Source organism: Pteronotus mesoamericanus, unplaced genomic scaffold, assembly GCF_021234165.1.
Source record: "Pteronotus mesoamericanus isolate MK-2021 breed Mesoamerican mustached bat unplaced genomic scaffold, CSHL_Meso_final contig_263, whole genome shotgun sequence".
Lineage (NCBI taxonomy): Eukaryota > Metazoa > Chordata > Mammalia > Chiroptera > Mormoopidae > Pteronotus > Pteronotus mesoamericanus.
In genome coordinates this window covers 14,026,318-14,039,407 of record NW_026555112.1, presented here as the reverse complement: position 1 = coordinate 14,039,407, position 13,090 = coordinate 14,026,318, and the positions used below count along the sequence as shown (strand labels likewise).

Here is a 13,090-nt window from a genome sequence, read left to right as displayed (position 1 = left end):
AAGGACATTGAGGGTAGTCGACTTTAAAAAGCATAGATGAAAAACAGTCATGGGGGTATAAATGACAGCATAGGGAATAGAGTCAGTTATATTTTAATAACTGTATGGTGTTATATGGGTACTAGACTTATTAAGGGGATAAACTTTGTTGAGTGTGATTGTCTAACCACCATGCTGTACACCTGAAACTAATACAGTAAATGTCACCTGTAATTGAAAAATAAAAATAAGGCATAGAATCATGGGCAGTTGCAACTGGAATATGAGGAACAGGAGTTTGAGCATGGTAGAGGCCAAGTCAGTTGACTCTGATAAAGGGCCATACTCCCAACACTCCAGTACATCAGCCAGCTTGGTCATTGAGAAGTCATGGGCAGGGCCCAGGTCCACTGTGGTAAGGAGGAGCTTGGTCTTGATCACCACAGCTCACCACCCTTTTTTCCCCTCTGCAGTTCTGAAACAGCTAGAAGAACTTCTGAGTGACATGAAAGCTGATGTGACTCGACTCCCAGCTACTATTGCCCGAATTCCCCCAGTTGCTGTGAGGCTACAGATGTCAGAGCGTAACATTCTCAGCCGCCTGGCAAACCGAGCACCTGAACCTACTCCACAGCAGGTAGGATCATTTTCTTCTGGCCCCCTCTTCCAGCAGAGCCATTCTGGAACTTGTAATTCTTCTCTGTTTCTCTAACTGGGCAGGTGGGGCTCACTTAACAGGGAGTTCTCTTGGGATCTGATGACTACCTGTGGTCTGAAATTTTGACTCCTATGGCTCTCTCTTGCCACAGGTAGCCCAGCAGCAGTGAAGATCCAGATGGATGATAACCACCTCCACCGCAGAGCAGTGACCTTCCTCACTTTCCCTTGCCCAGCTTCTCCCCTGGGGGCCTGAGAGACCCTTTCTTTCCTTCTGCCCATCTTCCATGTTGTAAAGGAACAGCCCTCAGTGTACTGGGGGAGGGGGGTAGTGAGGGGCAGTGGTGCCCTTCCTGCTGGAGAGACATGCAGCAGTAGCGCCGGCGCCACCTGCAGGGAGCTGGCGGGCTGGCTGGCCTTCTTCTGGGCCCTGGCTTTCCCCACTGTAACATCTGTTACACAAAAACTGTTGTGGGTTCCTGCCAGGCTTGAAGAAAATGATCTGAATTTCTTTGTTCTTTTGGTTTTGTTTTGTTGATTTATTTTGTGTTTTCTTTTCTCCTTTTTTGGGGTATTCAGAGTGGGCTGGGCCCCTGGGTGAGACACAGCTACCTCTGTTGGCATCTTTTTAATACCAGGAACCCAGCGGCTCCAGCCACGGCTAGAATGAAATAAAGTGGAAAGAAAAAAAAAAAAAACAAAAAACCAAAAGCATAAAAATAAATCCACAGCAAAATTTCTTGATGAAAATTGAAAATAAAAGTTTCCTTGTATTTTAGTGCTCTGGTTCAGTGTGGGTGTAGGTGCAGGTGGATGAATGTGTATGATTGGAGTTCTAGGAAATGTGTAATTGAAGACTAAAGGTTTCCTGATGTTCTGATAGTCGACAAAAGAGCTGTATTATGTCTGTGTGCATGTGCCCTATGTGCTCCAGACTAAGGAAGACAGCTCATTTTTTTTTCCTGTGGAAAATGAGAGGTTCAAACATTACATGGCTTCATACTCTACTACCATTTAATGGCTGCGGAAGTGAACTTTTCTGGGCTGTAGATTTTTCATATAAAATAAAGATACCTTCCTTATAGAGTCCGGAAGATAAATCCAGTAAAGGGATTGGAACATTTTTTAACAGATACTAAGCATTACCTTAGTATTTACCTGAAGGCTGAAATCGTTTTTCCTTGTTCACGGGTTAAGTCAGAATGCAAAACGTCCTCCCGACCCTCAAGGTGTGAACCTAGGCAGAGAGAAACCTTACCTGACAGGCTGAGCAGGGGTCTTCAGGGTCAAGAAAGAGGGTTTCCTAATCAAAGGGCTGGGAGTTGGTAAGGGGCCCGGGATTACGTGGTCGGGAGGGTGGAGGGTGCCAGGAGAAGGCCCTGTCACTACGCCTTGCTTTGAGGTGAGGGGGAATGAGAGAGTAGTTTTCAAGTACCAGCTTTCCCTTCTGAAATCTGCAGTGAGGCAAAACGCCAAAGCCAGGAGGAAAGGGCGGGGGAGCTGAAAACGGTTCCACCCCCACTGCCCTAGCCCTCTCCGAGTACGAGTAGAGCGGTCCGCACCAGAATTTTTCCCGGCCGCACCGCGGAGGGCCGCGCGCACGTTCCCAAGGCGTCCGCGCGTTCCGCGTCCCGCGGCAGACCGGAAGAGGCGGGGCTACAAGGCGAGCGCACTCTGCGTCTGCGTAAAACGTTTTCTAGGAGCGTGGTATCCGAACGCTAGTCTCGGGACTGCACGTGGACTGGTACCCGTGGTACTGAGGGAGCGTGTCGGGCCTGGGCCTGTTTTCAGGTGAGTCGAGGCATTGGGGGATTCTGGAGCAAGGCTGGGAAGGGAGCATTTAACTTGGGCTAGGGCATGAGGAGGCGGGCCCTGTACAAATGGCGTGGGGTCCGAGTCTCTTCGTGGAATGGAGTTTGCTCAGGCCTGGAGAGGATGTTGGGGGTGCTGAGTCGAAGTTCTGGTCTAGGCGATACCCTTTTCCACTCTAAGAGTGCGGTCTGCCTTTCCCTTTCCAACACGCGCGACTCACCGTATTCCGTTTTCCTTTTCCCCAGTACCATGGGGCGCAAGTTGGATCCTACAAAGAAGGAGAAGCGCGGGCCGGGACGGAAAGCCCGGAAACAGAAGGGTGCCGAGACCGAACTTGCCAGATTCTTGCCTGCAGGTAAGGGTCAGGCATACTTTCTGATTCTGCAGCTTTTACGCCATTTTTTCCATTTGTATTCATAACCGCTTTAGCTTTTTTTAGTCTCCGTTTATTTCCTGTTGAAGTGGAATTTTCTCTATATGAGTAATTAGTAGTAAGTATGAATGAAACACCGCCATCAGCGTTTAGAACTTAGGGAAGTTGGGACAGGGACACAAGTACCCATGCAAGGAGAGGTGTGCTTTAACATTGAGGGAGTTTAAAGGAACGGGGGAATCCCACGCAGCTAGAGAACTTAGATTAAATTTTTAAGAAGCTGGGTTTTGAAAAATGGGTGATATTTTAGCACGTGGAAGTTGGGAACAAGACATTCCAGTCATTGTGAACTGCATTGTGGAGATGGAGCTGGGAATGTACAAATCTGGTTCCCATACGGTAGGTAGGTAGTCTCTTCTGCATGGAAGACTGGGGTGGAGAGAAGAGTGGACAGGTAGTTTGCATTGCACATAGGATGAAAGATGCAGTTTATTGAGCTAGACATTATACTCAACCCTTTGGACACATTGCATCACTTTATTCTCTTAATGCTCTCTGAGAAAAGCACTGTTAAGGAAATAAGCACTGGGAGGTTGCAGACAGTTACTAAATGACAGGGCTGAGATTTAAATCTTTTATTTCATGGAGAATGTAAGAAAAATAGCAGTTGTAGAGATTAAAGTCTCTACTGGTTGGTAACCAATTCAATTAAGAGTAAAGGAAAGGGCAGACGGAAAGGTAATTTATGAATTTGTGTTATTGGAATGGTAACGAGGCTGTTTATTGAAATTAGAAGTCTTGCCCTGACCAGGTAGCTCAGTTGGTTAGAGCTTTGTCCCGATTTTCTGGGGTTGCAGGTTCAGTCCCTGGTCAGGACGCATGCAAGAATCAGCCAGTGATTGCATAAATAGTGGAACAACAAATCGATGTTTCTCTCTTCCTTTCTCCCTCCCTTCTTCTCTCTAACATCAATTAAAAAAGGAAAGAAAAAAAAAAAAAGAAATTAGAATTCTGTAGGGAGACCCAGTTTGAATTTGGTGGCTGAACAACCAGGTGGCAATCATCTCCTTTGCATTTCTTATTCAGCTCCTGGTAAAGCCCTGTGCAGTGAATTAGAATTGACTCCTTTTCATTAGTGTACTAACTCCTTTATTTTTTTTTTTAAGGTTTTATGTACTTATTTTAGAGAGAAGGGAAGGAAGGGAGAAAGAGAGGGAGAGAAACATCAATCAGTTGCCTCTTGTATCCTCCCCAACCAGGGACTGAACCTGTAACCCATGCATGTGCCCTGAACCAGGAATTGAACTTTTGCTTTGTGGAACAGTGCCCAACCAACTGAGCCACACAGGTCAGGGCCCCATTTTGTCTTTTTTAATCCTCACCTGAGGATACATTTTTATTGATTTTAGAGAGATAGGATGGGAGGAGTGGGGGGAGAGAGACAAGAAACATCAATCAGTTTCCTCTTTTAACCACCCCCGCCAGACCCAGGATCAAACCTGCATCCTAAGTATGTGCCCTGACCAGGGATTGAACCCACAGTCTTTCGGTATGTGGGACAACACTTTAACCAACTCAGCCACTTGGCAAAGTCTCTTTCCCCTTTTATTTCCACTTTTATTTCTTCCCCCTTGCTTTTTTTCATTTCCCCTGTAACCTCCTGGTTCTGCGTCTCTTCTCTTTTTTACAGCGGATGATGAAAATTCCAAAAGGCTGTCTAGTCGTGCTCGAAAGAGGTGAGTGTGAGCATCCAGATTTATGTAGATTAAGTTAGTGCTATTCACCTTCAGCCATACGATGCTATGTGATTGTGCTGATGGAAAGGGCTGTTTGGGGCCTGTCACATTTCCTTGTGATGGGTAGTGGCAGAACCTGGAGGTATGTTCCATTTCCTCACTCCTTATGTCTTTTCAGGGCAGCCAAGAGGAAGTTGAGCTCCGCTGAAGCCCATAAGATGCATAGGTGTTCTGGGGCCAAACCATTGCCTGGAAAGCTACCAAAAGGTCAGTGAAACCAGGAGCTGGATGCTACATGAAGAGTCCTGTGGGTTCTGGGTAGGGAAGGATTTGTTGACTATGTCCGGCGTGAGAAGAACAACCAAAGGACATTCTTGGGGGTGGAAAGTACAGGCTCCATCAGTGTGTGGCTGCCATCAGTCCTGGATTCTTCAAATCCTTAGGAATCTCTGCAGCAGCTGTCCAGGCACCTGGTAAGAAGGGAGCCCAGTCCTTATTTAACAGTGCTCAAGGCAAGAAGCGTCCAGCACCAGCCCACAGCAGTGAAGAGGAGGAGGAGGAGGAGGAAGGCTCTGAAGAAGATGGTGTGGTAAACCAGGGGGACTTCTGGGGCTCTGAGGACAGCGATGCGGATATGATTGATGACTATGGAGCAGGCTCCGACTCAGAGGATGAAGGTGAAGAGGTGAGTTTATCTTTCTGGGTATTCGGGAAAGGATCATTGCCTTTAGAGGCTTTCCAGACCCTCGAGACAAGATAACCCTGAGTAGAGAAAAGGGATTTTAGTGTTCCGTTACTGTTTTCATATTGCCTTACGTCCTTTCAGGGCACGTGCAAGTTTAAAAGGAGCTGTAGAATAGAGCATTTTAAAATAGGAAAATACTCAGTGCTGATAAGGATGTGGTAAGGTAGATGCTTGTTTGCCCCCTGATGGGAATAGAAACGCACACTTTTTTGTAAGATTCTTTAAAAATAAAGATTGTTTTTATTTTTAGAGGAGGAAAGGAGCGAGAAGGAGAGGGAAACAGCACTGTGTGGTTGCCTCTTGTGTGCCCCTTACTGGGGACCTGGCCTGCAACCCAGGCATGAGCCCTGACTGGGAAATGAACCAGCGACCTTTTGGTTTGCAGGCGGGCACTCAATCCACTGAGCCACACCAGCCAGGATCGTTTTTTATAAAGCCTTTGGTATCTGAGAACCTTAGAAACTTTTTCTTTAGCTAGTAATTGCATTTAGGAAGATGACCCAAAATGTAGAGAGATTTGTTTACTGAGGAGTAAGAAGCTTTTTCTTTACCTAGTAATTGCATTTAGGAAGATGACCCAAAATGTAGAGAGATTTGTTTACTGAGGAGTAAGAAGTTATTTATGTATTCCACAATTAGTATATGGGTGTGTTACTGGAATATTCTAAGGCACACTCCTGGGAGCATGCCCACAGGCCTTTCCCTTCCCCCTCTTCCCCGCCAGTCGCGTTACCTTTGCCTTTCTCCTAAGCTCCAAGGGTCCTTCTTTTGCCTCTCTAACTTGTTTACTGAGCCTTTGCAGCCCAGCTGGTTCAAATCTATTATCTCTTGTAACTTTCTACATTTTATTTTATAATTAAAAAAAATTTAAGTAATATAGAGTTGTATAGAATAAAAAGTTCCGCTTTGCACCCCTCTCCCACAACCCCCCTTCTCTCTGTAGAGCTCCTGTTAGGAGATTTGCAGCCACTGTGTGGGCTCTTAATGACAAAATTCTGGAAAATTCCGAAATACCCAATAGGCATAAGTAAATTATGAGTTACTCATATGTTAATATTTGGCCATTATGTCTGAATATGCTTGTAATCTGTGAATGAGAAAAGGCAAGAAACAAATTTAGAAATGCATCATGATTTTAACTGTGAAAAATAGAGTAAATCTGGAAGAAAATATGGCAGAAGAGATGTCCAAGGGCAATTTTTATGCTTTATGTATACATATGGGTGTGTATTTATGCTTTAAATGTCTTTATTTATTTTTAGGTTTTACTTATTTATTTTAGAGAGGGGAAGGGAGGGAGAAAAAGAAACATTGATCGGTTGCTTCTCATTAGCACCCCGACCTGGGACTGAACCTGGGAGCCAGGCATGTACCCTGACTGGGAATATGAACTGGTGATCTTTGCTTTGCCAGAGGAGGCCCAACCACCCAGCTAAGCCACACCAGTCAGAGTTATTTTAAACTTTTTAATGGAAAGAGGAATATAAAAATAAATAGAACAGTATAATAAACCCTTAAATTCATTACGTAGTTTCAACAGTGGTCAATATTGTGCTGGTTGTATATTCACTTTTTCAGGGTCTGTGTTACCTTCTGAGAGCAGGTGTTATATTTGTGTTTGGGAACAAATAAAATACAGAGTTAGTGCTAGTGGGTTGTGCTAGTGGGTTGGTGGGAGGGCAAGCTTTGCATCACCAGCTCCCTGTATCTTTTTTCAGTTGCTGCCCATTGAAAGGGCTGCTAGGAAACAGAAGGCCCAGGAAGCTGTTGCCGGGTGAGTTTTGGAAACTTCAGAATGGAGAATAGTTAGCAGCTGAAGTGGTGAAGGAGGAGGAAGGTGTCTTGTTCTGTGAGTCACTCTGTTTCTGGATCTGTTTCTAGGGGCCAGTGGAGTGAGGAGGAGACTGATGAAGAGGAGGAAGAGGAGAAAATGTCCCCTGAGTCCGCCCCCCAAAAGGATGAGATAGATGGGGACTTGCAAATCAATGTGGATGAAGAGGAGCGTTTTGTGCTGCCCCCTGCTGGAGAGATGGAACAGGATATCCTTCCAGTGCAGGGTAAGGGATGGGGGAAGGTGCTTGCCAAAAGAGATTTCCAGGCCCTGGGACATTATGAAACAGATCCTTAACAAGTTCACATGCCCAGACTCCAGACTTGCAACGCATTCACAAGCGTATCCAAGATATAGTGGGAGTGCTGCGTGATTTTAAGACTCAGCGGGAGGAAGGTCGGTCTCGAGCTGAATATGTACAGCGGCTTCAGAGGGATCTGGCCACTTATTACTCCTATGGAGACTTTCTGCTTGGCAAACTCATGGACCTCTTCCCTCTGTCTGAGGTACTGAATTGCTAATTTAATGTCTCTTCTGCTTTCTTCTTACCAACTTCTCTCTTACTCTTCCGAATAGGGAAGGCCATCAGCTCTCTTGTTCTCTTCCGGCTGAGTTCCTTGGCTAGCCTGACTTGCTCCCTGCCATTTTGCTTTCCCAGCTGGTGGAGTTCTTAGAAGCTAATGAGGTGCCTCGGCCCATCACCCTCAGGACCAATACCTTGAAAACCCGGCGCCGAGACCTTGCTCAGGTGAGGGGCGGGTTCTGAGGTTTGCTTATCTCTGGGAGGTACTGGCTTCTGTCAGCCACAGAGACTTCCCCTAGACCACCCTGTCTGGATGGGGTCTTAGTACTTTGTTGGGATAAGCATGACCCCAGGAGGCAAATGTGTATAGGCCTAGTGTCGTGCTGGGGTGGGCTGACTGGCCCAGGTCCTAGGACTTCTGTGAAGTGGGAAGCTCATTGAGACATCTGAATCAGGGAAGAAGTGCTACCTCAGAAATAGGGAGCTCTCTACCTTTTAGGTCATTGAGAAGCTGGTGAAACTGATTCCAGCTTCCAGAAGGAGACACAGCAGGTCCTGGCTGGGTAGCTCAGTTGGTTGGAGTATCTTCCCAGTGCAGCGAGGTTGTGGGTTTGATCCCCAGTCAGGGCACATAAAAGAATCAACCAGTGAAGCTGTAACAGGTATGATTCAGTTGTTCGGGCATTGTTCTACAGAGCAAAAGGTTGCTGGTTCAGTTCCTGGCCAGGGCACATGCCTGAGTTGCGGGTTTCGTCCCTGGTTGCAGTGCATACCAGAGGCAACTGATTGATGTTTCTCTCTCACATCTGTTTCTCCCTTTCTTTTTCCCTCTCTTCCCCTCTCGCTAAAAATTAAAAAAAATCAACCAGTGAATACATAAGTGGAACAACAAATTGATATGTCTTTCTCTCTTCCCTCTCTCTGCCATCTGCCCCCTCCCTCCTCCTTGCTCCCCTCTCTCCCCAAAATCAATCAATAAAAAAAATTTAAAAAGCACATATGCACAAGCAATATTTTAAGCTCACTGTTTCCAAGGGTTCAGGGGCCCTAGGTTAAAGACCCCTGTTTCTAAAGTTCATTTCACCTGTGTGTTTTGTATCTCTTGGTACAAAGATAACCTGGTAATTATCTTTATTATTACTATTTTTAATCCTCACCCAAGGATACGTTTTGATTGATTTTAGAGAGAGTGGAAGTGGGGGAGAAATGTTGACTGGTTGCCTCCTGTATGCACCCCAACTAGGGTTCAAACCTGCAAACTTTCGGTGTATGAGACAATGGTCCAACCAACTGAACCACCTGGCCAGGGCCTGATAATTATCTTTAATGTGTTCTAACCAATAGGAATAAATTTTAGTATGGTTAAGGGGACTAAGCCTCTTGGAAAATCAGAATCCACTTCCAGGCAATAACAGAACAGGGGCTGGCAGTCTGCTTTATTGGGATGGAGTTCAGACCTTGAGTTAGAGCCTAAGGCTAAAGAAGAGGACACCAGGGGCTGGGGTGGGAAAAGAGAAATTGCGATCAGTGAGTCTGTGCTGATTGTGTTCTGAAAGCTCTAGGAGTTGTGGCGTAGACTTCCTGATAGGACTGGGTTTTCATATTTCCATTTGTTTTCTGGGTAAGGTAAGCTACAAGGTTTTAAAAATCTACATTATTTTTATCTTAAGGCGCTAATCAATCGTGGGGTTAACCTGGATCCCCTGGGCAAGTGGTCAAAGACTGGATTAGTGGTGTATGATTCCTCAGTGCCCATTGGTGAGTGTTCCCTACCCAGTAGCCCTTGTGCCCCTGTGCTTGTCCCAGCTTGTCACGGACGGGTCCTCCTCCACAGGTGCTACTCCTGAGTACCTGGCTGGGCACTATATGCTGCAAGGAGCCTCCAGCATGTTACCTGTCATGGCCTTGGCGCCCCAGGAACATGAGCGGATCCTGGACATGTGTTGTGCCCCTGGAGGAAAGACCAGCTACATAGGTATAAGACGGGCAGGTCGGGGTAGGGTTCTGGGTCTCTGCTTTTGTAAGCAGATGGGGCTGGTGACTGGCTAGTGGTCAGGAGACAATGCACAGAGAGCTAGCAGAATGGTGAGGAGCACAGGCTCTGCCGTTGGCCTGGAGTCCAGCCCTGTGGGTACCACTTAGGACCTTGGTCAAGCCCCTGGTTTTCTTTTGTCACCTGTAAAATGGCACGGTGATTGTGCTTGGGTTGGCCATTATATTATGTTTGGGTTGTGAGGGTTGAGATACACATATCAAGGTCCTTGCTATAGTAATTGATCATTAACCATTTTTGGTTAAGCTGTTATCACTTAAAAAAAGTAACTTAGTCTGTAGGACCAGAAAGATGTTCAGTAACAATGGAAAAACCCTTCTGCTTATTACCAGGGGTCAGTGCAGACTGGGCAGACCTATATAGTAAGCAGTGGGGAGCAGAGCTTATTGTGAGTGAAGTTTTCCTTGAGGTGCTGAGACTTTGCCTGTGGATTCCTGGGCTGGAGGGTGGCTAGCAAGTGTGGGGGCAGAGGAGCTGGCTGCTGAGCACTGTACCCTCCCCACCTCAGCCCAGCTGATGAAGAACACAGGTGTGATCCTTGCCAATGATGCCAATGCTGAACGCCTCAAGAGTGTCGTGGGTAACCTGCATCGGTTGGGAGTCACCAACACCATTATCAGCCACTATGATGGGCGTCAGTTCCCCAAGGTAAGACTCCCCTCTGTGCATCTCCCATGAGGTCTCTTCCAGTTCACCTCTCTACCCGACATCAACATGTTTAGGCTTGATGCAATAGAGGTGCCTAAAAAAGGTGATTAATCTATCCTTTTTCCCCAGGTGGTAGGGGGTTTTGACCGAGTCCTGCTGGACGCTCCCTGCAGTGGTACTGGCGTCATCTCCAAGGACCCAGCTGTGAAGACTAACAAGGTGAGGAGCTGGGTTTGGGGGTGGCAGTAGGGTAAAGATCTTGGCTGGGCATTGTAGAGCCGGATGGGAGGTGGGGGGTACACTTTGTGCAGCCAGTAGCTCATTCGTCTTTCTGAGGCTGCCTTTTGAAATTCTGACACCCTTGGCTCCCCTTCCTGGAACAGGATGAGAAGGACGTCCTGCGCTGTGCTCACCTTCAGAAGGAGTTGCTCCTGAGTGCTATAGACTCTGTCAGTGCCACTTCAAAGACGGGAGGCTACATCGTCTACTGCACCTGCTCCATCATGGTGAGGCCTCTTCTATGGCAGAGCAGGAGGGCAGCGCTGGAAGCCTGCCTGCCCCGTAGAGCTCCCTTCAGCTTCAGCTCTTTTCTCCTTCCATTTTTGTCTCCCCCACATATCCAGGTGGAAGAGAATGAGTGGGTGGTAGACTATGCCCTGAAAAAGAGGAATGTGCGGCTGGTGCCCACAGGTCTAGACTTCGGCCAGGAGGGTTTTACCCGCTTTCGAGAAAGGCGCTTCCATCCCACTCTGCGTTCTACTCGCCGCTTCTACCCTCACACACACAATATGGATGGTTTCTTTATTGCCAAGTTCAAGAAATTCTCTAATTCTATTCCCCAGTCTCAAACAGGTAAGTATCTGCTCTCTACCCATTATCACTGCCTTTGCTCTTTCTGCATTTCAACAGGGAACGAAAGAATTTCTGCCTTCCTTATCGCCGCCTTTGCCTGCTTGGATAAGAGAAGAGACTCCTTACATCCCAGTTAGACTTGTTCCTGAGCCTGGGACCCCATTTGAGTATGATAGAGTGTTCCTGTGGTTGGAGGCCTTTCCCTTTATTCTACCAAATGTTTGTCCTTGTTTGGCACTAAATGTGTTCCCAGGGTGGGTTGTGGTTTCTCTTCTTGGCCCAGGGGTGCCCTACTTTTAATGCATCTTTGCTGTTCCAGCATTGTCAGCATGGTTGGCATAAGACTCCTCAGAACAATCAGCAGTTCTCTAAGCCCATCACACTAATTACAGATGGTTTTCTCAGCCATCTCGAGGAGTCTGTCCTGAATCTCAAGGGAAAGGGTGTGGTTTTCTGAAACAGGCGGAGAGGTCTGCATGCTGGGATGTGACCTGGATTTAGGTGGGAGAGGGAGAAGTGAGTGTGTCTGGATGTAAACTATGTGATTTTTTGAGTTGACTTTTTTCCTTCATAAGTAATGCTCCTTACAAAAGTCATATCTGAATGTTAACAGAAACCTGAATAGTTAGAGTTTATTTTTATTTTGTTTATAAAGATTTATTCATTGATTTAATGGGGGGAGAGAGAAACAAAAGCCCAGTGCTTCAGGTTTATTCAGGATTTACCTCCTCAGAGTGTCTTGCTACCCGGTGTCCTCAAGGGGGCACAGCTTCCTCTGAAACCTTTTTGGTCCAAGAATGGGTAGCGAACCCTTCTCTTTACTGCAAGGTTCAAATAGGACTTGAGTGACTAATGTGAATCCAGATAATCTGCTCTTAGGCACTGTTCTAGTTGTGTGGAACACTGACCAAGAGACAGTATCCAGGCAGTTTCCTTATTTTAATGCCTCTACTTGTTTCTCCTACTAATGATCAAAATCAGTGATGAGGCACTTTTTCTCAAAAAATAAAAAATAAGAAAATGTTTAATTTTAGCCCCAGGAAATTCTGCAGCATCCACTCCTACAAACCCAGACTTGCCTGACCTGAAAGGTCAGGTGACCCCCAAGCCTGAGAGCAGCAGTCAGCCTGCCAAGAAGGCCAAAGTGGCTGTGAAGGCAGAGCGGCACTTGCAGAAACAGCAGCATCTCAAGAAGGCCTCTCTCCAGAAGAAGAATGGCATCCCCAAAGGGGCAGACTCTGAATTGTCCGCTGTACCTTCTATCACAAAGGCCCTAACTTCCTCCAAGCTCCAGGATACTAGTCAGCCAGCTGAAAAGGCCAAAGTAAAAGAAGTGGTCAGGAGACCAAAGGTGACTGGGAAACAAAAGCAACAGTCACCTAAACTGCAGTCTTCCAAGAAAGTTGCCTTCAGGAAGCAGAATGCTCCTCCCAAGGGCATAGATGCAGAGGTACCTGCCACTCAGAAGCCTGAGAACTGTGTTCAGCCCTTTGGGAAGACTCAGGGGGCTGAGAAGGTAAAGCAGCAGTTGCCACAGAAGACTTCCAAGAAAGCTGGCTTCCAAAAACAGAATGGCACCCCCAAGGGACCTAAGACTCTGACCATGTCCTCCCTTGCTTCCAGCCAGCCCCCACCAGCAAAGAGGAGAAAATCTTAGTCCAGGTGGATGGTTAAAACTAGACTGGGGTGGCTCCTTGCTGTTGTCACTGGGTTGGAACTCTTACCTCTGTGAGGATGGCTTTCCCACTATACCTGTGAAATTTAATACACATTTTGCAATCTCTGGTGACTATGTTCTTTTGAGGGGACTGGGTACTGGCTTTGCTGTTTTAAGGGTAAATGTGGGAGGGTGGGACAGGGATCATCAAGAGCGGGAACAGT

At 46.8% G+C, this 13,090-nt stretch overlaps 2 protein-coding genes across 9 annotated transcripts in view; both read left to right on the top strand.

Annotated features, from left to right (window-relative positions):
- Positions 1 to 1,400, top strand: part of CHD4 (chromodomain helicase DNA binding protein 4) — a 28,482-nt gene extending 27,082 nt beyond the window's left edge. For all 8 annotated transcript variants that reach the window (XM_054574729.1, XM_054574728.1, XM_054574730.1 and 5 more), the window contains 2 exons: positions 453 to 616; positions 789 to 1,400. In XM_054574729.1, coding sequence (XP_054430704.1) covers positions 453 to 616; positions 789 to 806 — 182 coding nt within the window. In that variant the 3' untranslated portion in view covers positions 807 to 1,400. The remainder of the gene's footprint in view (positions 1 to 452; positions 617 to 788) is intronic.
- Positions 1,401 to 2,314: 914 nt separating this feature from the next.
- On the top strand, positions 2,315 to 12,973 carry NOP2 (NOP2 nucleolar protein). The gene is made up of 16 exons (XM_054574722.1): positions 2,315 to 2,427; positions 2,694 to 2,803; positions 4,512 to 4,557; positions 4,736 to 4,824; positions 5,001 to 5,242; positions 7,021 to 7,076; positions 7,184 to 7,341; positions 7,440 to 7,639; positions 7,792 to 7,881; positions 9,327 to 9,414; positions 9,491 to 9,631; positions 10,218 to 10,357; positions 10,487 to 10,576; positions 10,741 to 10,863; positions 10,981 to 11,209; positions 12,244 to 12,973. Exons 2-16 carry the CDS (start codon positions 2,698 to 2,700, stop codon positions 12,864 to 12,866), a joined length of 2,421 nt encoding a protein of 806 aa, XP_054430697.1. The 5' UTR covers positions 2,315 to 2,427; positions 2,694 to 2,697; the 3' UTR covers positions 12,867 to 12,973.
- Positions 12,974 to 13,090: the final 117 nt, after the last annotated feature.